The sequence below is a fragment of the Chenopodium album genome, chromosome 1, assembly GCF_948465745.1.
Source record: "Chenopodium album chromosome 1, dcCheAlbu1.1, whole genome shotgun sequence".
Classification (NCBI taxonomy): domain Eukaryota; kingdom Viridiplantae; phylum Streptophyta; class Magnoliopsida; order Caryophyllales; family Amaranthaceae; genus Chenopodium; species Chenopodium album.
Window position 1 is genome coordinate 63,717,935 of NC_137834.1, and position 27,066 is coordinate 63,745,000.

A 27,066-nucleotide genomic window follows, 5' to 3' on the forward strand; every position below is an offset into this window, starting at 1 on the left:
AAACTTTACCAAATAGATTTATTTTATTTATTCACTAATGGCTTCCTAATTACTTATTAATCTCAAGTATGCCATGCTAACCAAATAAATAATATTCACTAGCAATTGCTGACTAAATCAAATTATTTTAGCCAAAAACTGAATTCATTTTTTTTTTTTTTTGAAGAAAGCCAAAAACTGAATTCTTAATAATATCGTTCCACACATATTTACTTTTGACTTAATTAATTCCTAAAATTTAAAGTTACTTAAACTATATATTAGTCAACATTCTACATGCTTTTTAACAAGTATCACTATTCAAGTTTCTTTATCAACAATGTAAAAAAAAAAAAAAAATTACTTACATATTCCTTCTTTATATTCAATGACACTAATTATGATAAGTAAATCAAGTCAAAACATATACTCCCTCCGTTTCTTATTTCTTGCAACAAAGGGGGTAGCGCGGTTCCCAAGTCAAAACTTTTTAAGCATACTTAATAAAAAATAAGGGCATGTAAATGATGTAATTAAGGAGGAGAGAGGGTGAATAATTTATCCAACTAAAAAAGCAATTAAGCAACCGATGTCAAGCACCACCACTGATGAACGCACGCCACCCACAACCATCACCCAAACCACCAGTCTACCACCCAGACCCGTGCCACCAAACCCACAAAACCATCAAAACCACCCCTCCACCCCTGAGAAACCAACGACCACCAGATCTAGACCCACCGACACCACCAACACCAACTAAACCACAAGATCTAGTACCACCAAAACCACCCAGATGCACGCCCCCAAACCTACAAAACCACCAAAACCCCTCATCTAACCCTGCGAAACCATCGAAACCACCAATACCACCACAACCACGACCAACAAACCCACCCAACAAAACCACCGACACCACCGAACCCACTCAGCACAAACCACCGTCGACCCACCAAAAAGCAAAAAACCACCAATCCCGACAACCACCAATTTCACTAAGAACGGTGAACCACCAAACCCGATGAACCAAAACCTGACACCACTGATGACTCACCAAAGCCACTAACCATCAGAGTTGAAGAAAATCCACCAAACTAGTGATTTGATTATGAGAGATGCATGAAGAAGATGAAATGAGAGATGGAGGAGGAGAGAGAAGATAATGGGTCTGATTTTTGGGTGTGATTTCATAGATAAGTAATTTAGATTAGGATTATAATGGGTTGCAATTATGTGTAGCATTATGTGTTAATAATTTTTTAGTAAGGGTAAATTGGTCATTTTGACAGTAAAAAGTTTCCAAATAAGGAAAAATATGAGTTTGTTGCAAGAAATGTGAACCACCCCAAAATGGCAAATGTTGCAAGAAATAAAAAACGGAGGGAGTATAATGACTTTCATGCAACACATAATATTTGTAACAATATTCTTCTTATAAGAGACTAAATCATACAATTAAGTCAATAATGATTAATCAAAACTATACATTCAAAATAATAAATATCATGAAAGCCTACATACCCACAAGAAATTATTCAACAAAATATAAACCACAAATCAACATCTATTCCAATCCAAGCAATGCTATTAACTTTACTACTTTTCTATACTTCATTCATAGCAACATAAGTGTCAATACATATTAATTATGTGTGACATAAATAATTAATAATGTCAGCATATTTCAATATGAAATAATTATTGTTACACATTCATTTCAATAATTTATATTTCATACAAGAATAAATTCATGCACAAACTTACAAAAACTAAACCAAGTAAATTATTTTTACAACTCACTAATAGTTTACTAAATTGTATTAATAAAACGATGCGCATAGTAATACTTAATAAATACTATACATACAACAGAAAGTCGTTTGAAATATATTTCGATAAAAAATGACTATATCTTACACATTCATTGCAATAATTTATATTTCATAATACTATGAATTCAAACACAAAATAACAATGACTAATTCAAATATATTTACATAGCTCTTTACAAATAGAATCCTAATTTGGATTAACAAAACGATGCGCACATCCAAACAATGCGCACGCAACGCGCGCGTAGAGAAAATTAGTAGGAAAAAAAAAAGGATATTTACATTTTTGCTATTAGCCCAATAATAAAGGATGTAATAAGAGTCATTAAAACTTTTTATTTGAACGTATGAGATTCTTACTCATTCTTCTCATAAGGTCCTTCTCATTATTTCGGGACATTTCGGATATCAGGTCTGTTCGAGTCAATTTCAGGTGTCAGATTTGTTCGGGTCAAATACTTCGAGTCAATTTCAAATCGGGTCAAGATTGGGTCAATTCCATTTTAGGGTCGAGTATGGGTTGGATCGGGTCAATATTTTTGGGTCATAAGTTGGGTCATTCGGGTTGGATGATAAGACCTGGGTCAGGATTGCCCGGTCTAATTCTAGCTACTAAATTGTAGAAGACAAATAAGGAGTATGTACTTAATTCGGCTAAAATACCTTTTTTGAAACAAATAAAAAAACAAAAAAACAAAAACAAAAATAGCTTTCTCTCCTCCTGTGTGAGTGTGACAACAGCTGTTGAACCTTTTTTAGTTTTTACTGCCAACACCATTACGCATTTACGCACTTACACCAACGTCATCATCGCCGGTCTTTAACACCAAATTCCGCCGGTGAAGATGGTGAGGAAGAATCGCAGGAGAAAAAAAGAAGAAGTATCTGAGGATTGGTGTTTTTTTTGCAAAGAAGGTGGAAATCTCATTCTTTGTGAACACAAGTAAGTTTCTTTAACACAATTATGTAATTACCCAGTATATTTCCATTGATTTTTGTAAACCCAAATTTTAAATTGTTTCTTTTGTTGATTTAATTAATGTTTTTCAATAATATAATAATGGGTATGTTTAGAACGAGCTCTATTTTAATGTTGTTTAAGAATGGAGGAACTCCATATCATCCTAGGTTGGCGTGAGATATGGTGTGTAGAATTAGTGCTTCATTTATGGCGGTTTATTATGTTTTTATTTATTTATTTTTAATTATTTTTGCTAGTTTTAAACGGTTAAGTCAGCTGGTATAGCCGTATAGGCTAGGTATTACCCGAGTTGTGTGGGTTTCAAAGCTTGTTGACTACTCGTATAATATTTACTCCGTATTACAGTATTACTCACTCTGTCTCATAATATAATTTCTCATAATATAATGCCGAGTTTTTGCACAGCAATTAACGGTAGAGGAGGGAGTGTGTAATCGCTACCTTTCAAAAAATTTGAAATAAATTCTAAAAGTATTTGGACAATTATACCCTTTAAAATGTTTATTTACTTACTTGCCCTCATTATTGTTAATTTTTTTTTATTTGTTATGAATATCGTGCGGACATTTATACCTCTGAAAATATTTGTTTACATATTTTCGTTCATTAATGCCAATTGCAAGGGTTCCTGGACATGATTAGGTATGGCGCACATTAGGCACCCTAATATTTTTAAAAGTAGGTTACTCCGTATTTTTTACCCCGCTAGCTTTTTGCCTAAGTGAGCTTTGACCATTAATATATTTTATAAAAAAATAAACGTATAATTTATTAAAACTAATTCTTGAGCACCTATATCAGCTATATGACTATGTTTGATCTTATATACTCCGTATTAAGCACAATTGCACAAACATTGATCAGATTAGTGTATGTAAATACTCTTTCCATTCTCATGTAATATAATTGACACATTGATATTGACACAAAGTTTAAGAAAAGTTTGAGTGGGGTAGGTTTATTGAATTGTTGTTTATTGTACTTCCTTAGTGTTTTTTTTTAAGTGTTACACTTCTCATTTCCGGCCGTGTTTTTTTTAAGTGTTACACTTTTTTTTTTTTTTTTTTTTTGGGCAAAAAGCTATATTAAAATATTATATCTCTCTCCTCTCATGGTCCCCATCCAAACCCACTACTACTTTTTTATTATTTCTTTTTTCTCATATTCATTACTTTTCAATAAACTATTATCCTCACTATCTTTGTTTTACAATTTTTGAATACTCCAATTACCCCACTTAACTCTTATTTTATTTAAATCAATTAAATTGCCTAAAACTATATGCCGGTCAAGCTGTAACAATTAAAAAAACACGGAGGGAGTAAAGTGAAGTTAGTGAAACACAGCAAGTGGTGGGTCATTGTGCAGCTGGAAGAGGGTGGGGGGATTTTTTTAATATTAACCCTTAAAGTGGTGAGTGAGCCATTGTACTAGATAGAAAAACAATTAAATATTAGTGGGTCCTTGCCACTTTTAGTAATGTGTTAATTATCAAGGAACGGAATGGAAAGTGCAGCTATCATTACGGATTACCATGCATTTTTATTTTCCATGCCTTTCTGATTATTTTGTCTTGATTGTAATTTCTCAAGTTAATAACTCTTGAATATTTTCCTTCTAGGGATTGCTTAAAATCATATCACCCTCAGTGTGTTGGAAAGGATGATTCAATTCTGGATTGTGATGAGAGTTTCAGATGTGGTAAAGAACTTTCTCTTTATGAAAAGAAGTAACTTTTCTTTCTTTCCATGTGTTATGTCACAGGACAATTCACACATTTTCAGCTACTGAGTAAAATTTGTATGAACAATGTTGTTGACATAAAAAACAAATAAGTTTGATTTTTATTTACTTGGGATTTTACATCTGCTACAACATTGGTATATTTTCAAGAAATACAGTCAATTGTGAATCAGTACTCTTTTCATTTCATATATGTAGGTTACGTTTGTAACATGAATCCATCATATCAAAGCTTTGGGTTCATAATTCATAGTATAAATAATTTCATTATGTGTTTGTGTGTTTATATTACTTTATTTTAATTTTAAAATATCATCGATATATATTTTGACCAACCTTAAAATGGTGTTAGTGTGTGTAGGCACAAAAAATTTATATAAGTGCCACATTGGATAATATATGGGTCAAAAGTCAATTTATTGACTTGATGCTAATTTGACTATTAATTAAAATTAATTAAATTGGGTGAATAAATTTAATTGGCCCATTATAGTTATTTTAATTAAATTGTTTATATTTAAAACCCACTAAAAATGGGTTATGATTGTCAAGTAGGCCCACCTCCATGCACATTAAACCCTAACCGACCCTAAGAGTTACTCACTCTATAAATAGAGCACTCTTCGCATCATTTGAGGAGAAAAAATGGAGAGGAAAACCTAGAAAGAGAAAAAACCTAGAGAGAAAACAGAGAGAATCAAAATACAGAGAAAACCTCTCATAAAATACTCTAAACCTCTCCAGAGAAAACCTCTCAAAACCTAGAAGAAGAACAACAAGCATTCGACGTGCCGTTCTACTCTAGAAGATAACTCGTGGAAGAGATCAAGCCTCGACGGCCCTCAACACGAAGGAAAGAAGAACATCAAATCATCAAGAACTCCGGTTCAACCTCTACATCAAATCTTCATTGATCGAGATCAAGCCTCGTCGGCCCTCAATCAACAACCCAAGTCAAAGGTCTACATCAGATATCTTCGATAGAGATCAAGCCTCGTCGGCCCTCAATCAAGAGTCAACTCAGCCCGTGAAACAAGTCAAAGACAAAGTGGAGATCGAATCAGAGGATCAAATTAGAGATTGTACCCATAAATTATCAAATTAATAAAATTAACACTTTGTTTCATTTATTTTGAATCTATATTATATAGATTTAAAATTTGTGTTTACAGTGTGTTCAAAGGGTTTGAAAGAAAATCAGAGGGGAAATGCTTAGACATCTGGGAATTTATTTTAATTTGACTAACTTTCTTCACTAGTTTTTTATATAGCCACCTGCAAAAATTTCCTGTCATAGTTTTTCCATACTTACCACCTTTACTTGGAAAGCTAAGTGTTGAATGTTTTGACACTGAATTGAGCGGCACAGAAGCACATTGTTCCAAGTCTGTGCACAAGTAGGCGCAAAGCAAAACTTTTGATAAAAAGAGGCCCTGTTGGTTACAAGAGCTAGGCATTGGGACTTGGTTGTGTTAAGCAAGACAAGTGGGACCAATGACGAGAATTAATAATTTAAAGAGAGACAAATGCAAGGGGGGATCAACATTGAGGAAATATCAACAACATTTTTCTTTTTGCTATGGTAGAAGGCTTTGATTTTCATTCATTACATTGGCTCTTAAAGAGTTCCATTTTGGAAACATAAATTATTCTTTTTGAACACTAAAACAGTAGTAACGTAATGCATCTAAGCTAGAACTAGGCCACATTTAAGGGACGACACGGAGGAGGTACATAACAAGTATGCCTATAAGGCCTAAAAAGCATAAAAAAACATTGAAAGAGGACGGATTCTAAAACTAAGGTTCAGAAAGTGGTTAAGCTTTTGTGTGTAGGTTTCTAGTTTGGAGAAAGTCATTACTGTTGTGACTTTATAGGGTTTAGGGGCCAAAAAGGCGTTACATCCTACTTTAGGCTTATCATATTTGCTTGTGGGGGGAGGCAAGAAGTCATTTGTCCTTGCATTTTTTAGGCATTACTAATAGGCGAAGGGAGTATTTAATACTAGTATATGAGATTGAGGAGGCGAAATGGGTTGAAAAAAATATAAATTTATATATGCATGCCCTTGGCGAATAGGAAAATTATTCCTTATCTCCAAGCCAACTCTCTATTTAAGTGATGGTTGTTCAGAGCACGCTTTGATTTTCATTAGCTTCATTCTAAGGGCTCATGGTTTTCTTTCTGATGTATTTATGTTTAGTAATAGATGTTAATGAAACTTCTCCAGTAAAATGGTAGAAACCCTTTCTTTAAACTTCACAAAACCTTCATTTTATAACTTTTAACTGACTCAAAGAAGGTCTTCTGCTGCAAAAACAGCAGCCAAGTTCCATTAATGGCAGGAGCAGACAAAGACAAAGTATGAGGGGAGAGGGAGGAGCGAGTGACATTTAAACTTAACATGTGGCCATCCTTTTTGGTAGATTGGTAGAGAATTGTGGGTTATCATGGTGCTTTTGTGTTGATCTTTTGGTACAAAAAATGTAGCTCTTCACATAATAAAGGATAGGTTAAGGAAGCTTAGTAAAAGTTGTGTTTCTGAAAAGGCTAGACAGAGTATTACTAATCTTACTATTTTCGTGTTGGTCTGCATAATTTCAATGGAAGCATTCCAAACTATTATCTTGCTCAAGTCTTTCTTCTTTCTTGATTGTTTTTGTCAATAGAATGCACAATTTTCTTAAACATAATTAGAAATACATCAGGAGTAAAAAAGGTTATCACCAGAATAAAGATTGGAAGATTAAAGTTGAAAACTCTATTTATAGTGCTTGTTTAAAAGGCACAATAAAACAAACCCATTTAAGATGATGAGTTTCACACTTAAATCTATAATAGATAAATTCAAGTGTTATTTATCTGCCTTTTTTTTGGGGCCACTCATTTTACTAACATTGAGGGTTTGCAGAGTTTTAGTTATGCGTCTGCGTTTTTCCATGATTGGATATAATTTATCTATTGATGATATCCTGCTTTATAGATTGGCATTTCTGCTTCAATTGTAAGAAAGCTGCAAAATTCCACTGCTTTTGCTGTCCACATGCTGTTTGTGGACAGTGTATGGGTGAAGCAGAATTCGTTTTGGTCCGAGGCATCAAAGGATTCTGCTGCAATTGTCTAAAGTTTTCCTTGCTATGGGAGGAAAAAAAGGATGTCGACTCAGATGGGGTATGTTTGCTTTTTGTAGATACATATAAATTTTGTTTCTGAATCATTTTCATTTGAGCTTCTCTTTTCTCTGATTATCTTAATAGAATAGTTAACTGTGGTCTGGTTTTCGATTCTCATCTAGCTACATAATCAAATCTGCTGTATTCTGAAATCCGGGATAGTAAAAAGGATCATAGACAACTGTTTTATCAAGGTGTCTATGAGGGTATGCTGATGACATTATTTTACCATTCTATGTGTTATTTTGTTGTGAGTAGCAACTAGGAAAAATGATACTATCTCTGTTTTTATTTAGTTGCAACACTTTGACTTCTTTTTTTCTACATAACTAACTTTGATCATAATTGTGTACTAATATATAGGATATAAATGTTGTGTAAAATGTTGTTTGATTGTTCTCATTGTATTAATTATCAGAGTATCAATACATATTTTGTTTTACTAATAGGCAATTAAAGGTTTTAATGGTCAAAGTTGTGAGATGGCAAGCTTGGAAGTCAAAGTATTGTTACTGAATATTAAGGAAGTGAATATCAATGACCATGATATTAAGTTGCCTTTTAATTTCATCCTCTGTTGCCATTCTGTTTTAATAATCAGTCATGAGGTTTCGTTTTGCTATGTAAAGTGATAGGTTAAATTTGTTGCAAAAAGTCTTATCGTTCCGCATATCCTCTTTGCCACATAGAGTTTGCAATATGGTTTTGATCTTTAGTATTATGGTACTTCCTATACTAACACAAATTTTTTTTTTTCCCGATAAAGCTATATGCTAAGATTCTAGTCACAAGGTTTGTATGACTGAGGATAAAGTGTGAAGGAAGTACACTTGCTGTTTTGGAGATAGCTCTCAGTCTTATAAGAATTATCTAGTAAATACTGGCTTAGGCAGTGTCTGGGGTATACAGGAAGGGAGGGTAGGCAGATCTGTTAATTTCTTTGATGAGGGATTTAATTTTGCAACATGACATTCTTGCTTCTTTCTGTCATAAGTTTTTGGTCTTGCTACTGTTTTACTAGAGGTGTTTCTTTTGCTTATTTTCCAGGAGAAGGTAGATTTTACAGAGAGAGGGACTTGTGAATTTCTCTTTATGGATTATTGGGAAATCATCAAGAAAAGTGAGGGTTTGAGATTGGAAGATCTCCAAAAGGCACGGTCATTGTTGAAAAAAGGCAGAAACTACAGATACTTGGATGATAGAGACGAGTTTGCAAATAGTGATCAAGATCTGAAATTGAATAGTTTCGAGGACTGGGAATGGGAGACTATAGAGAATTATAGTCCTTCAAAGAAAGCTAAAAATAAAAAAAGAAAGCCTTTCGTGAGAAGCAAAGTCTCTGTGCAGTCAAGGGAGAAGGCAAAGTCCAAAAAAAAGGAGTTTATAGGCTGGGCTTCTAAACCACTTGTACATTTTCTTGCAAACTTAGGTGTTGATGCAAGCACTGAATTGTCACATTACGATGTAGTCGACATTGTTACCAAGTATGCCAATGAAAAAAGGCTCTTTGATCCAAAGAAAAAGAAAACAATTGTTTGTGACCCAAACCTGGTATCACTGCTGGGGCAAAAAAGGGTGAATAAACATAGAATATATGACCTTTTAGACGCCCATCTAGCTGCTAATCAAGAAGAATCATCGGATGATTTTTCATGCAGCTCAAAAGAAGATGAGAAATCCTTAAGGTTGTGTAAAAAAAAGAATGAAAGAAATATCGGTGGACCTCAGTATAGGGAGAAAGTGATTTCAAGGGGTGGCATGGCATCGGTTGTTCCAGAAAATATCAAACTTGTGTACTTGAAGCGGAGCCTGGTGGAAGAGCTAGTGAAGAAATCTGATACTTTTTACACCAAAATATCTGGTAGCTTTGTACGGGTCGAGTCAGATCCAGATGACTATATGCAAAAGTATCGTCATCAGCTTGTGCAAGTCACTGGTAAGCTTATCTTTAGTTTCTAAGTTATAGGTTCATGTACTTTTTCTGGGTTGATTGGCACTTTGCTTGTCAGAATTTATTGCAATGTGACTATGATATAGATTGTGCAAAACCCTTCACTGATGTGAAAGGAAATCCTCTAAAGTGCTAGAAGTTTATAGTGAGCTTTAATGTGATAGTTTTTTGGTAAGTCTCATAAATTTTTTGATGAATGGGCAAGGGTCATGCTCTTTATATCATCATTGTCCACTTACTTCTCAATGCTGTCGTTCCCTACTGAGATGTTACTGTACAAAATACATATCATGATCCATTTCCTTCATCTTGGGCCCTAGACTTTAATTTTCTGTTAAATGAAGGGTCCTAATTTCTCTCGAACTCTGTATAAGCCCTTTTCTTGTTAAAATGATCAACATTCAGTGTTGCTACATGATTGGTAAATAAAAAAGACCCGCGACAATTTGGTAAAAAAAATAATTCCGACGACAATTTGGTAAAACAATTAACCCTAAGCGACAATTTGGTAAATAAAATAATCTCAGGCGACAATTAACCCAAAAAATAAAAAAATTTCCGACAAAGTACTCCCGAATGCTTAATTTAGTTCGTTTTTCGTGTTTTTTTTTATCAACCCTTTTAATGGAAATAACAATTTCAAGAAAAAAAATGTTGAAGTATCAATTTCACTTAAGTTTCATACCCCCTCATTAACAAAATTCTTTTAAAAGGGGGTTGAAAATAAATTTGGTATTGGGATTTAGCAAAATAAAAAGGAGATGGCATAGTAATTCAAAATCTTAAACGGGAAAATAAATTTAAAACACAAAAAACAAATTAAATTATGATTTTTAAAGAGTTTGTCGACAAAAATAAGATTTTTGGGGCTAAATGTCACCGGAGTTTATTGTTTTTACCAAATTGTCGCATATAGTTAGCTTTTTTTACCAAATTGTCGCCGAAATAAGTTTTTTTACCAATTTGTCACTAAGGGTCTTTTTTATTTACCAATCTGGTCAATTGGATTAACGGTTTTTTTTTACTTGTGGGGTAGGGGTTGGGGAGACCTTAAGCACTTGCTTGTTGTCAATTTTGGTATATTTCTACTAATTTATTGTACTTAGTTTTCTTAAATCATTGACAGTTTCATTATTATTGTGGTGTATTTCACCTAAAAATCTCAAATAGACTATATTTCTTGATTGTATTGAGTTGCTGTAAGATTAAATTACAAGCCACCTAAACTTATTTTTAATCATATAATGAAGTGACCTCTTGGCAGGTTATGCCCAAAAATGACCTTGTATGACCAACTTACTTTCATGGTAATTTTTACAATTTGCTGGGAGCAAGAACCTTCTCTTCGTTCTGCCTTTTGCATCATCATGGGAAAAAGCTGTATGAGACTGGATATTGTTCGGTGTTGATATTTCTGATTATATCTTTGTATTCCTAGTTGTTATTTTATCATCCAAAACGTATTTAGGTATGCATAATTTCATTTGGTATATTTTTGGTTTCCTAATAGTTATTTCATTACATGGAAACACTTATAGTTTTTATCAATAATTAGATGTTCAATTGCCAAAAAAAAAAAAAAGAGTTCACAGTAGAAAAAGTGTAACTGATGTGAAGGAAAGAATTTCCGAATATGTGTTTTTGGCATGAGCTCGCCATGTGCTGGGCCTGCTGGCTTTAGAATTTGAATTTTGCTAAGCCGGGTAGTTTTTTGTAAAAATAGATTCAGATGGTTGTATCAAAAGCACCATATTTGAAAACATTGCTCCTGATGAACAACTCTCATCAAAAAGCAAAAATCATGTTATGGAAGGTGTATATTACTAGCTCATCCTAGTTGTATTATCTTATATTAAGTCCAATGAAAGAATGTATATAGAGTTCAAAGAGCATATTGTGATTAATTAAACTGATTCTATTAGAGTTTGCCACTCATCTTCTAGTACAGTTATTACATGCTTTGATTCTTTTGTGAGTCTTTTGAACTCTGAAAAATGTTTCTGTACCCTTGCAACTGTTCAAGGGTAAGGCGGGTAAGGCTGTGTAGTATAACATTGCACATATAATATTCGTTTGTATCCATATTGTGTGGTTGTTTTTGTATACTCAAAATTTTTTCGCAATGCTCTGCAACCTTAAACAGTATTGACATTTTGGAACTCTCTATGATGATTTTTGTGTGGTTGAGTATCATGTATATAATCATCTTACATTTATCCTCGCCTTAAAGAGGAAGAGAGAAGGGGGGGGGGGGGGGGGCTTAAGCAGTATTGACAGTTTGGAACTGTGTATGATGATTTTTTGTTTGGTTGAGTATTATTATGTATATGATCATCTTACATCTATGGTCGCCTTAAAGGGGAGGGAGGGGGGGGGGGGGTTCTATCAAGTATCAAATGCAGATTACATGCCTTTACATCTCAACCAGCTAGTCATTGACTTCTAAGATCTCTTATGACTAACTCATTTGTATTTATTGTCAACTTTCAGACATCAAAGAGCGAGGACGAGAAGAGAATATGGAAATTATCTTGCATGTTTCAAATGTGCCATTAGATATTAGCATCCATATGTTGTCTGAAAGTGACTTCACCCAGGTATTCAATATGGCTATAGATTCTCTTCTACAGTAACTGTTATGAACTTGTGATGCACATGTTGTTCCAAGACATTGATTTTCCAAGCTGTTTTTTTTTTTTTTTTTTATTATTATTATTTTTTTTGTGTGTGTGTGTGTGTGTGTGTGTGTGTGTGAGTGATATACTCCCTATAGCAGTCCATTACACACAAATTGCCCCAATGTCCCATTGATTTTGCTCCATACCACACATGACATAAAGAACCATTATCTTACTCACATACATTACTTTTGCCCCACCCCAATTTTCTTACGCATCAACTATCTAATGAGGGCAATTCTAGTAAGATGGAGAAAAAATATCCATAAAGATAAAATGTTAAGATTGAGACTTTTTATTTATTTATTTATTTTTTACTTTTTGTGTGTGTGTGTGTGTGTGTGTGAGGGGGGGGGGTGTTGGTGGTGGTGGTTTTGTATGTTTCTCACTCTATCAACCCAAAAACCTATTTTAATAGTGGGCTTTTTGAATCATGAGTTTGCAAATTAAGTCCCTTATGATGGTGCGACTTTTCATGATTTCACCAATCACATTTTCATGTAGATTAAACTATCATTCTAATAATCTAGTTATGCCACACATGATCCTGTTGGGAAAGATCACAAATGATCTTCCAACGGAAATAATATTCACTTTCCCATTGTGTATAAACAAAATAGGTAGCAATTATATCTCTAATATAATAGATTAACTCACAAAGTGGTTATAAACTATAAACTAATATTCGATGGTATACTCTCAAATTTAAATTGTGTTTCTATTTATAAAAAATAATGTATAAAATTCTATTAGAAAATTATGATTCTTATCACAAATGACTACATCATTACATAAGATATATAAATTCCTGCTATTACTAAATAATGAGATACTTAAATGAGATAACTATACCTTAAGTTGCATGAAAACGGATACGGGGACAAAAACGGGTACGAGTACGGGGACGGGATACGGCAAAATCAAAATTTTAAAAAACGGGTACGGCTTGGTTACGTAAAAAAAAATCAGCAAAATATAATCCATGAAATGTAAAAAAAAATAAAATTAAAAATAATCCATACAACACATTATAGTACGGAGAACCATATAAACAGGAAAAAGGTAAAAGAAAAAAAAAAAAAGAACCACATGCTACTGTTTGTAACATACTCCGTACTAACCAACAATTAATCACATTATTCACATAAATAACCAACAAAATAAAAAGAAAAAGAAAAAAGAAGATGCAAAGAAAGAGAAAAAAGAGAGCTACAAGCAAAGACAAGAAAGAGGAACAGTAAGAAGTCGAAGCCTCGTTGGTCGCCGTTGTCGGAGTGCTCGCCAGTGGTCTCCGGTCCCCGCTGATGATTGAATTAAGTCGCACCTCTAAGGGAATTGCTGTTCGCAATTGTTAGAGTTTTTTAGAATTGGGGGAAATTGAAAATTAATGCACTAATTTGGGGTTTTTTTTCTAAAAATATGGGCGGAAAATCTAAGGAAACGTCAGTAAATGAGCCAAGCCGTCCCCGATACGTATCTGAGCAAGAGGCTAGCCGTCTCCAAATTGGCTTGCCATACCACTTTTGAGGGGACGCCTTGGGGACGTTTCCAAGCCTACCCGTCCCTGAAATGTTTCCGGTACGGGAGACGGCTACCATCACGAATCCGTGCATCCTTGACTATACCCCATTATTTCTAGTTTTGACATCTAGTTGTTTAATTTCTAAATCCATGCATGCTACCATTATGTGGTGAGTATATTTCTTCAAAGTCAATACCTTTATTCTACAAGCCTTGTTTGTATCTTGGTTGCGTATTATTTTCTCCGGTCTTCACTCTTCACCCACTTATTCTTGAGTGGTCGTCAACCTTTTGGTAGCTGTACCAAATCAAATGTACAATTCTCACGCAAGGATTTTATCTCGTTTTGCATGGCTTCAATCCACTCTTTTTGGTGAATATCTCCACCTAGCAACAACCGATAGTCACCACTAGCAAATTTTGCTAGAAGTCGTCTATCTCTATTAGACCTTCTTAACTCTAATGGTGATAGCGGTTGACTTTCTTTTTGTTTCATTTGTTCCACATTCTCATTATTATTATCCTCGTCATCATTTATATTGTGAGGTTGATCTTCTCGGTCTACTTCCTCCGTGTGAATCAAAAGCACCCGCGGTAAGAACTGGATTCATTATTATAGGCAATTCTTCATTGGATGTTGTAGACTTTCCCAATTTTTGTATGTCTTCAATTGTTTGATCTTCCAAACAACAACCTTTCTTTCAGCAGGTTTCCATAACCTATAACCAAACTCATCTTCAGGATAGCAATGAAAAATACATTATTTTGTCTTGCTATCAAGTTTTGATCTCTCATTTCTCGTGATGTGAACAAATGTTCAACATCCAAATACTTTCAAAATTTCATAATTTACTTCTTCCATGACCATATCATTCTGCAAATTCACAGCGTACCCGTGCATCCTTGTTACAACCTACCAAACAAGTCACTTTTTTCCTAATTTTAATTAAAATTTTTCTTATTATAATTAATAATAAATTATACAGTATTAATTGAAAAAAAAAACCCACCCCCACCAAATACCAGCGTTCCACCGTACCCCCATCCCCCAACCCCCAACCCCCGCCAGCCACCACACAAACCTCCCGCTTCAGTGGGCCCAGACCTCTTTCTTCCCCTCCCTGATCGCCGGGGAACCGACCTCTCTTCCATCCCCTCCCTAAACACCGGTCTCGACCAACACTACCTCGCGAGAAGTGCCGAAACCCACCTGAAAATCCATTCTACAGAAACCCTCCCCAAAACCACCACACACCTCAAATCCCCACCCAGTCACCCTAACCACCAAAATATTACCATATCCAACCTCAAAACCCAACCATACCCACCTCATTGTTATTGTTATGCGGTTTGCGACCTTAATTGTGTAGGGCATTTAAATTGGTCGCATTTTGGAAGGGGGAAATAGAGGGTTGGGATGGGGGGAAGGGTGGTAGAGGATTCGGTTTTGGGGATGTGATGGAGTGGTGGTTTTGGTGGTTGGAATGTGATTTAATGGTGGTTTTGGTGGTGGGGAAGGCAAGGGGTGGTGGTCGACGGGTAAGGGGAGAGGCGCTACTAGGGGGTTTCTAAAATATTAAGAGATTTTTTTTTTTTTTTTTTAAATCTTTAAAAAGTGTTATTTTTAATAATAATTAATAATTAAAACAGTAAATTTTTATTAAAATTTAAAAATAGGACCAACCACATTATGACATGTGGCATAAGTAACCCAAACAACCAGTTACCCTTAAAACTAACAGGTAATAACTTATTTTGAGAAAATACCCCATAAAGGTCGACTTATTTTGAATTAATCAAAAGGTTTGCTTATTTTGGGAAGACTGGACAAAGGCTTGCTTATTCTTGGCAAATTTTCCAAAATAATAAATAAAGATTGTATCTCATTCTTAAGTGATGATTATCATCTCCTTACCAATATGCCTAGGACTAAGGTAATAAACGCCGAGCCTCAAACCAAGAACAAAATATAATTCTCAACCTTTTTATCTCATACTTTGATGAAATAATAATTCACAAACTAATAATAATAACTCAACAATGGCACATGTTTCCAAATAATATAACATGATCAACTTAATTCATAAAATTAATATCTGAACTCCTACAAGGTAATAAAACTAATACCCAAATATAATTATCTTAAAACCGAAAAAACAACACTCTGCATTAATAACCCTAAAACCTCAATAAAACAATACTCTTTTTAGCAGCAACATGAAAAACCATAGAAATAATAATGCAATAAATCAATACGACAATTAAATCATACTCCCCATGTTTTTAAATACTTGCTCCACTTTCCTTTTCCGGCCGTTTTTAAATACTTGTTCCATTTCATTATTTGGAAATCTTTTACAATATTAAATTAATTTCTTTCACCTAATGGACCCATCATGAATCATATTTTATTAATTTCATAATCTCTCTCCTTCAATTCTCTCCACTACTTTTGCTTTTTACAATTTTTTATTCTTCCATCTACCCCACTACCTCCATATTTTATTACTTTCTCCAATTTCTCCTAAAACACCGCGCATGGAAAAATGGAAAAAGTATTTAAAATTAGAGGGAGTATAATATCACACACTAATCACACATATAAATCGATCCTACAAATAACAAATCATAAAATTTAGATACAATAATATGAGATACAATCAATACTAACAATCTATAATCAAGCAACTCCTAGAATTAAAATCGTGTGATTTCACATAATAATAAGAGTAATAAGCAAACATCTCCAACAAAAGACATGTGATTACCTTCACAATACCAAATTACGAGTAAAGCTCTTCACTGGAGTTATGAAGTAAAAGAAACAAAATTAATCATCATAAGCAATGATCTTCTCACGAAACTCGCACATGTGCGGCGAACTTAGAAAACAAGAACAAGAGCATAAAAATATCACATTGCCTTTTTTTTTTTTTTTTTTTTTTAAATAATAAAATAAGTATCTTTTAAGGGTTAAAAATATTTATAGAGTTTAAAATAGTTTATGTACTCTTTAAATTGTAAAGTGCTATTGAAACAAAATATGGTTTTAAATCTTTTCAAATTCTAAAATAAAAATATGAGATTTAAAAAGTTATTTAATAAATAAAAATAATCTATTTTCTTTATATAAAATATAATATATAAAATCATAAAATATTCAGATACTACAATCTACCCTCCTTAAAACAAGTTTCATCCCCGAAGCTTAAAATAGAATAATCCCAAAACTTAAAATAGAATAATTTAGGGTATTACATCATAAGACACATGCGTTTTGGTTCGCACCTCACCTTACGCCTAGGCGCTCTTGAGGCGCGTTTTTTAAAACTAAGGCATTGGTATCATTGGCAACATGTTGAAAAATGCTTTGATCAATAAGTAATCGTATCAACCCGACTGCCTTTCAATTCTTTAATTATTATACATCTTCGGTTTTACTTTCCGGTTTATTTTCTTCCTCAGATGGGTTTATACAAATACTTACAATAAAGGATATCCTCCATTCAAGACTTCCACATGGAATAATTGGACGACGTCAATTTAACTATTCCCAATAAGCTTACCATCGAATCTCCCATTCTGTTTTATACAACGTCTATTTATGTAACCGGCCAGACTATTGGGAAAGATCACAAATAATCTTGCATTGGAAAAAATATTCACTTTCCCATTGTGTATAAAAAAAATAGGTAAGAATTATATCTCTAATATAATAGATTAACCCACAAAGTGTTTATAAACTATAAACTAATATTCGATGGTATACTCTCAAATTTAAATCTCAAATTTAAATTATGTTTCTATTTATGAAAAATAATGTGATATACAATTCTATTAGAAAATAAAAAGTCTTATCACAAAAGACTACATGATTACATAAGATATATATATTCCTGCTATTACTAAATAATGAAAGACTTAAATGAGATAACTATACCCCATTATAATTCTTCTCCTTATTTTTCCTGTACATCATTTTTTCACTTCTTTTCTTCTAAACTCTCCTTTATTTGTTATTAGCAAACTCTAAAAATAAGGAGGAATATTAACCAACGGATCCTTTATAGTTAGATTGTAATGTTGGCATGTTGCGTTTAAGGTGTGGTTATAAATAGAATTTTCAGTTGAGTAGCCAAGATAGGAATGGCAACGGGTCGGACTCGTGTCAGACCCTACTATGTCCGAATCCGATCCGATTAACAAACGGATCCTATATTCACCTTCGAGTTCGCCTCCGAATCCGAACCAACCACATCCGAATCCGCAAAGCCACAAACAAATCCTATATTTATTGTTTAAAAAAAAAATCTACAAATAAAATTTAAATTAACATATACATAAAATTGAATCAAACGAAGGTTTCTTTCATCAAAGCCATAATCGTTGAATAAATTTTTCACTGTGATACATCTCTCAGACACATCACTAAAACATGTAGCACAATTAAAATACCTTAATAAAAATAAACAATAAAACCAACAAAAACCAACGACTCCTTGATAGGGTGAAATTAGACTAATTTTTACCTAAATGGTCAAAAATTTATAAAACCCTAAAAGAGAAGAGAGGAGAAGAGAGGAGAGAAGAGGGGACAACAACGAAGGTCATATGTACATTATTATATTTAAATGTGTACGAACTTTAAGATATGAGTAATGTGAATGAATTCTGTTCCAAGTATTCTGTTTCTCATTCACTAGACAACAACCATCTAGGAATAATGGACAACCATAAAGGATTATGAAAAATGAAAAGACTCATTTAAAAATATTATTCTAACACTTTATTAGTTATTTTATTTGTATATTTTCAAATTTCAATAAACATATTGTTTTATCACAAACTTGTTTGAGAATTAAAGTGCCTTAGTTAGACCGGCGGAACTTTAACCAATGATATTTTAAATTTTCAATAAGTATAAATTATAAAATATTGAAATTAGGAAACTATACATTTAGATGATTCCAAAATGTACTCATATGACTATTTAATGTTATGTATAAAATACAAATATTGGTCAAAGTGGTGTATGTAAATTGTGCAAAAGTCAAACTACGACACTTAAAATAAAGGAAGGGGTAGATTTATTTTTTCCAAGATTATGTTTATTAAAGTTATGGTAAATTTGACGAATATGTTTGACCACTATTTACTTGATTGTGTACTAATATATACGTCTGTTACTCTACTTTCATGTAGCATAGATCTACTATCTACTCCATCTTTGTTTTTGAAAGATTAAATATTACAAGTTTTTTTTATTTTTATTTTTTTATTCCAAGCCTCTTTGAAACTCTTTCTATACATGTGGACGATATTATGAATAAAGTGAAGAAGTGGAACAAACGAATTATAGTAGTGCACAGTGTAGAGGAAGAAAGTTGCATTCAGTATGCATTGAATTGATTGGATGAAAGTTACATTATGTAATTGGATCTTTACAAAATGATTGTTGTCAAAAAACATCTTTTGCACTCCTTGTACTATTATTTGTTTTTCCTTTCTCAAGTAAAATGATATCATTCTAACCATTTCCCTTGAGAGCTACTTTCCATTTTTCTTGTGTGCAATATTATTTAACTAAACAATTGATAAGATCTATTAGCATTACAAATTATATCCGATGTTAAAAAAATTAATATTAGGGGGTTGCTAAATGGCTATCTTTGACAGTTTTGATTTGTCTTGTATGTAGGAAGAGTGTGATCAACTACGCCAACAAATGAATGATGGACTACATAAAAAGCTTACTGTGGTAAGTTCTCGGTATTAGAATATCTCCTTGAACATTTCTCATTGATGTACAACAATATATACAAGATACATAGCATAATCTTAGGTGTAAATTAAGGAGCTAAATATATCTACTATACTAAAAGTAATAACATAATATATATATATATAAACACCCTTGCAGTCAAAACGGGAGGTTGACAAACACTAGGATTAGGGGTGAAAGTTTGGATTATGGTTTGGAATATGGCCCAAACCTAATCCAAACCGAAATATTTCGGTTTTAGATTTTTCAATCCAAATCCTAACCGAATAAGAATTCGTTCCAATCCAAATCGAACCAAATTTTAAACCTCGAAACCGAATCCAATCCATAAAACGAATTCTAAACTTGTATCATTTTAATTACAAATTATAAACTAACAAATTCCTTGACGATACCTTTATATAAATCATCAAGAGGCTTAAATTTTCTAACCAATATCCACAAAATTTAGTCTTTGACATACAAATTATATACTCCCTCCGTCCCATAGTTCCTGTTTGTGTTTTTTCACGGTATTTAAAGTGGATGAACTACATTAATAAAAGTGAAAAGTACAATCATTGACAAAAGTTTGAGAGAAAGTGGAAAAAAGTGCAAGGCATGTGCAAAATTCAAGGGTAAATTAGGAACTACAATGAATAAAGTTAAAAAAGTGAAGGTATAATGGTCTTTACATACTATCTAAAAATAGAAACAGGAACAAATAATTTTTATCTTTAAAATAGAAAAACAGAAACTATATATATATATATGGATTCGGTGAGAAGCCCTACTTATATAAGAACCCTTTTTTATGTAAGAACACCTTATGTTAAACTTTTACCTATGTTCACTTTTTTTTTTTCCTCCTGTTTATGTTCTAAAGTTTTTCCCATATTCTTAATTTTTCTACTTATTTTCCAAATTATTTCCTATGTTCTTTTTTTTTTAGCTTATTTCTAAATATGCTTCTATGTTCTAAATTATTTTTTCCGCTTATGTTCTAAAGTTTTTCATATATTCTAATTTATTTTCTACCTATAATTCAAATTATTTTCTGTATTCTAAATTATTTTTTCAGCTTATGTTCTAAATTTTTTCCTATGTTTTAAATTAATTTTCAGCTTATGTTATAAATTTATTTCCTATGCTATAAATTATTTTTTCAACTTATATTCTAAATTATTTTTCTTATGTTCTATATTTTTGTTTGCTTATGTTATGAAGTTTTACTATCTTCTAATTTTTTTTTTTCTTATGTTCTAACTCTCTCTCTCTCTCTCTCTCTCTCTCTCTCTCTCTCTCTCTCTCTCTCTCTATGTGTCAATGTGTGAGCAGTTTGATATTTTATATCGAATGTTTATAAGTTTGTTAAAATCAAATGTTGTCATTGCATTTATGGAGTAGAATTTTTTTATTTGCATGAATAATTAAGACTTTCATGGACTGACATGATTTGGGAAGAATTTTGAATACCTATAAATTTTGCAAACTTTCTACTTAATTCTTGTAATGTGATTACAAAGTTCTAACTTCTTCTTTTCTCGGCTCCCTTGTTTAGTCTTTATTTGATAGTTTTGCATTGGACATTTTTTCATTCTACAAGTACAAATTTAGGATGATCTACAACTAATAACAGGTATAAAGGCTCATTTTTAATACAAGAGAAAGAATGTTGATACTTGTAAAAATAAGTCCACAAAAGGAGTCCTAAAAAAGTTTTGAAATTTTTGATAAAAAAAAAAAAAAAAATGTCCTTTCATTGATCTTTATATTGAAACCTATTCCTATAAAGGTGGATGCAAATATTTCTTGTCCAAAATGTTGGAATTCATGGTTGACTTCATCTCAAAGTAGACTTTACAGAACCATGTTACTTTCTTTTTATGTTTTCAAAATGGTTTGTTAATACTCTGTATCCCACATTTAATTTTTAAATTTGTCTTATACATGTACTTCGATTTTCCTTGAGTATACTAAAGAGATTTGAAATATTGTATGAAGTGACACCTATTTTTTCCTATAAAGGTGGAGCTTGAGCACAAGGCGAGGGAATTGCGCGAAGACATCATCAAGCATGTATGGTTTCTACCTTTTCCATTTGTAACTTATTTAATCTCTTTTCATGCATCCACTTATGATTAGATTAATCACAAACTAATAAAACTAAATCTGAAGATATTTTAACAATATGTTTAATTTTCTACTTCAAATTTCCATATATGATTTGTGGAGAGCTAGCTGCAAATCTGACGTGGCAGTGCTGATTTTTACTTTAAAATCATTTAATGACAAATAATTTATGTTTTTTCTTAAGTACACTGCAAGGAATCAATATTTAGGGGAAGGGCACATTAGTCATAGTCTATTAGTAGTAACTTGGGGAATAAGCTAGAGGTTTGTTAGGGGTATTTTCTATAAATAGACCTCATTAGGAGGAATAATCATCATGTTGAATATTGTTGAGGTTATGTCATTGGGAGAGAGTGAGCCTCTCGAAAGCTCATATTAGGAGAGAATCCACCTCTCAAAAGTGGAATTATCCTTCTATCAGTGTAATTCGCCTATTATCAATATAGTCATCATTGTTCTTCCCTAATTTCTGCCATATTTAGAGCTGTAATCTGGTTAGAAACCATGCTAATTCCTAGCATACACTTGTTAAATCCTTGTTGACTGTTCAATAATCCAAACAGATGGAATTTTTTCTTAAAAGAGCTGAGTTTATGTCATGGATTTTTTTTGTTATTTTTTATTTTTCCCTTCCAAAAATCAAATCACTTGGATTTTTGGTCAATACTTGTATTCAACATGGACATTCCGAGTAGCATAGCTGATAATACAAAGCTATATAAGAAAGGGAGTGTCATTCAGTCACCTATTTACAAAAGGGGAGCTAAGAACTAGAAATCCTTGTACCCTTGAGCTATCATTAAGTATTTTATCTACAATACCAATACATTTCAATTATTCCCTTTTGTCCCATAGTATAGTTCCTATTTCTACCTTTATGGTCAAACTTTTTAAACCCTAACCAAATTTTCTCATTAATATAAACAAAAAATATAGTTATGTCAGATACCGTTAGATTCATCTCATTGTGTAGTTTAATAATATCAGTTTTTATATTTTTTGTTAATATGTAATTAAAGATACTCAAGGTCAAAAGTATGTCTTGAAGATCTTGCAAATTGAAATAGACACTATATTATACAATTATCTCGAAAAGAACCTGAAACCTTGACGATGGAAAACTCCTCCATAAATCCTTTGTTTTCTTTCTTTCTTTCTTTCAGAGTGCACTACTAAATTGTCAACAGAATCATTCAGTTTACCTTTAGAAAACTACTCCAACTATAGTGAGTTTTTTCTTTCACTTTATTATCTGAACTACAAGCTCATGAGCTTAACGTAGACAAGGCTAATGATAAGTTTAAAGGGAAAGAACCCAAGGGCAAAAAGTAAATAATTCGAAGTAGTTATTAACGACTTGCTATGAAAGAGTTTTTTTTTTTTTTTGTTAGTGTGTATGCCTTTATCGGATTATCTTTTAATATACACGCCATGACAAGAAGTACAAATTTGAGCAATATTTTCATCTATACTAAATATCATCCTTCTTTTAATTGTCTTTTTTTCACAACCCCTATTAAACAAACCTCTTGCTTTGTCCAGTGGATTGTGAAGGAACGTGCATTATTGAAGAATTTAATTGACAAGGCAAATGAGAAAGGATGGAGAAAAGAGTATCCTTTGTGGCTTTGATCCATTGTATTGTGTAATGAGCTTATCATCTGTTTTAACTATTGGATAATTGAACTCTGGTGCTTGCAAAAGTTAATACTTCCTCTTGACATGTTTTGACTTTTGACACTATTTACAAATTTTACTTCAACTAGCTTTTGTGATTTAAAAATAAGAAAAAACAATCATGTGGGACCTTTTAAGTTTCATCTCAATGTGTAATTCAAAATAACAATTTTTTTTATAGTTTTTAATTTGTGATAATTAGAGATATTTACAATTAAAGAATGTGTACTGGAAAATGTGATAAAAGTACGTGTCACCTTATTTGGAATGGAGGAGATAGTTTGGGAAGACTGTTCTTTGATTTAAACTTTATATCCTTGATTTATTCAGTAAGTGGTCAACTTTGCAAAATGAATTAACTATAGTTTTGCTTTGTCAGATGAAAAACATGTTTGTATTTCAAAAATTTTTTTTATTGCCATCTGAACCCTTTTGTATATCTTTTTTATCTTATTCGGGTTGGATTGGAATTTGGTGAAAATGATCTTGATTGAGCACTTGAGATGATCAGTGATTGACACCTATTTCTTATGTTGGGTGTCATGTTCTCCTGTTGTTGTTCTGAAGTTTTTTCTACAACTGTTTTTATTAGGGGGTTTATAGTGGCAGTGCAGTTAACTGAACTAAGCAGGTGCACAGTCACATAGATATTAAATGTTACCTCCAAAAGGGGGTGTCTAAGGTGGCTGATTAGCTAGTTATAAAAGCATAGGAAATTGAATTTAGCTGACATGATGATACAAAACCTGGTGTTGGCTCTGTCTGTATCCTAAACCTTAGGTAAAACTGATTAATTCTCGTTTTTCTTCTGTCATTGCAACCTTAACAGCTGATTAGTCTTGCAGAATATACTGAAAGAAGAAGGCGGCTTGAATGTCCATCAGAGCAATTACAACTAATACAGAATATTCCAGAAGTAATAGCTGATGATGTAGACCTTGAAACATGTTCCGTGAGTGCAATTGAAAGCAAGAAAAGAACTTTTTCATCCAACATAAATCTAAATGGAGTAGATGCTGCAGGTTAGCACTCATCTCTGCCTTTGTTTTTCTCTCTTGCCCACTAGAAAGATCTTTTGCAGACACCTGAGTACTCATCTGTTCAGTCTGTAAATATTGGGTTAAAATATTATGTGACATAAAAATCTTTTACAATTTTCATCTGTTATGTCTTTTCTAGGTACATATAAGTGAACTGTGTAGATCAATGAAAAACTACCAGTATAATCAATTTTAATCCAGCTGTTTTACACTTAGCTTTAACATTTTAATCTATTGTTGAGACTTGAGAGCTACCAATTGTTTCTCAAAATGCATATGCTTTGAGATTGAAGCTGATATGTCTTTCAGGTGGTACCAACAATCAATATTGTGGTTTCTGTTTGCCCATAAATATTAGTTTCTTATCATGTATATAATTGGTTTAATTACACAAATATCATTAATAAACCTGTCTTTTATTAATTTGGTGCTAGATTGATAGATAAACTACTTCCGAGCCTGTTGTGTGTGGGGAAATATATAAGGTTCATTCAGTTGTCCTGTTTTCATGAAAACTACCGTCTACTAGATTTCTTTTTGGAATCCAGTTGCCTAGCACAATGTCGGGTAATAGATTGATTTTTGTTTTTGTTTTTTCTTAGCATGTAAAAATGAAAATCCTGTTGTGTCACCTTACAAAGGAGAAGAGCTCTGCTCTGCAGCAGCTCAAAGTGAACATGATCCTAATACAGAGATAGAAAGTGAAGGATCAGATCATTTTGAATATCAAACAGATGAAGAACAAAATTTTGGAGTGGTGCAAGCATCAAATGACATTAAATATCAAACGGATGCAAAACAAAATTCTGGGGTGGTGCAAGGATCAAATCACTTTCAATTTCAGACAGATGTGGAACAAAAAATGGATGTGCAAGAATCAGACCACTTGGTTTTTCAAACAGATGTGGAACAAAACACTGGAGAAGTGCAAGGATTAGATCACTTTGAATTTCAGACAAATGTGGAGCAAAAAACTGGGGTGGTACAAGGATCGGATCACTTAAATTTTAAGAAAGAAGTAGAACTAAAGACTGGGGTGGTGCAGATCATTGATTTAAGCGATGATGATGATGAGCGAGTAAAGAAGAAAATCAGAAGGCATGCACCTACAGAAAAAGACCCTGATGAATGGTACTGCATAGGTCCATGTGGAGACGTTAGGGGACCCTATAAAATGTCCATTCTCAAGCAATGGAATGAACTATCTGCTAGCTATGCATCAAGGTTTAAAGTTTGGAAGATAGGCCAGAGTGAAAAAGATAGAGTGCCTTTGCCAGATGCCTGTCGCTTAGTCTCTACAACGAAATAATACAGTATTTTGTGGATGGGCTGCACATAGATTGGGAAACTTTTCTTGTTGCTTAACCATGCTCCAGAATCATGTGATTTTCTACACATCTTTTGGTGCAAGTTTTTGCTCTAGCTTTAATATGGTGATAACTAAAAACATTAGTATATAGATCATTAGGTTAACAAAAGTAAATAACTAATGTAGCTTCTGCTAGAAAACTCAGATTAATTTATCTAAGGGGCTTACTCAAGGATTATTTTGGATTCTGTTAGGCCTTTTTTTTTTTTCCTCTAATTGTGATTTTTGTCTATTTTATGCACTACGATCAAGTTATGTACGGAGTAAGCCGCCTCCCCTCCTTTTTTCTCTCTTCCTCGTCAAAAATTCTTACAAGATTTTGTTGTTCTAGGGGCTGCCACCAACCTTTTGGTTGATGGTAAGTCTTGTTTTCATCTTAGTTTTATTTTATACTCAGAATAAATCTCACTTCGCTCTCTATTAGAAAGTTTCTATACACAATTTTTTGTGATATACTCCGTATCTACTAGTATATCGGGTTTAATTTCTCTCATTGTGAGAGTTTGGGGCCATATTTTTTAATGACCCAACTTTTTTAAAAAAACCAAATGTACAATATTGTACATCCGTTGTAAAGTTATCTTAAAATGAGCAAAGGTTACCTTTGAAATGAATAAAAGTTATCCCAATATGTACAAAAGTAATTCTATATAAATAAAAATTATCTATGCTGTTATGAAATATATATTTGTGGATGCCCATTATACCATGGTATTATTCCAGATTTTCTAGATTTTAGGGTTTATTATTCTCCAAGCAAACCCTATTAGCTGTATTGTATCTATATATATCTATATCTCCATTTTATGAAATACAAGTGGAACATACAGATTGATTTTCTCTCGATCTTTCATGTTTTCTACATATTTTATAACACGTTATCAACACCATTCTCTAACCAGTCTTTGGAGACGTGATTAATTGCTACTGCTTGATAAAGTGAAGAAATAAGATAATCGATTGTCATTGGGGTTAAATATCAATCCTAACTAAGGTCAGTACTTAATAAAATCCAGTTAATTAGTATAAAATTCATTGCAAAACATCACAATAGTCTTTGTAGAATGTTGTGGTTATTGGTATCATGTGACTAAACTATATTTTACTTATGAGTATGTTTTTATTAATGCAGAATAAATATAGGGGTATAACCATGTAAGTCTTTAATTTTGTTGATAACTTGATATGCCAATTTGCTGCCGACAAACCATAACCGATGCATAATCT

The 27,066-nt window shown here is 32.7% G+C and overlaps 1 protein-coding gene across 1 annotated transcript; it reads left to right on the top strand.

Moving 5' to 3' along the window:
• The first annotated feature begins 2,403 nt into the window (after positions 1-2,403).
• Positions 2,404-26,296, top strand: LOC145557102 (uncharacterized protein At5g08430-like). The gene is made up of 10 exons (XM_081618496.1): positions 2,404-2,754; positions 4,415-4,494; positions 7,520-7,707; positions 8,757-9,645; positions 12,151-12,257; positions 19,558-19,617; positions 21,649-21,699; positions 23,296-23,366; positions 24,268-24,452; positions 25,073-26,296. The coding sequence occupies exons 1-10, from the start codon at positions 2,657-2,659 to the stop codon at positions 25,777-25,779; spliced, it is 2,436 nt and encodes an 811-aa protein (XP_081474622.1). The 5' UTR covers positions 2,404-2,656; the 3' UTR covers positions 25,780-26,296.
• The last annotated feature ends 770 nt before the right edge of the window (positions 26,297-27,066 follow it).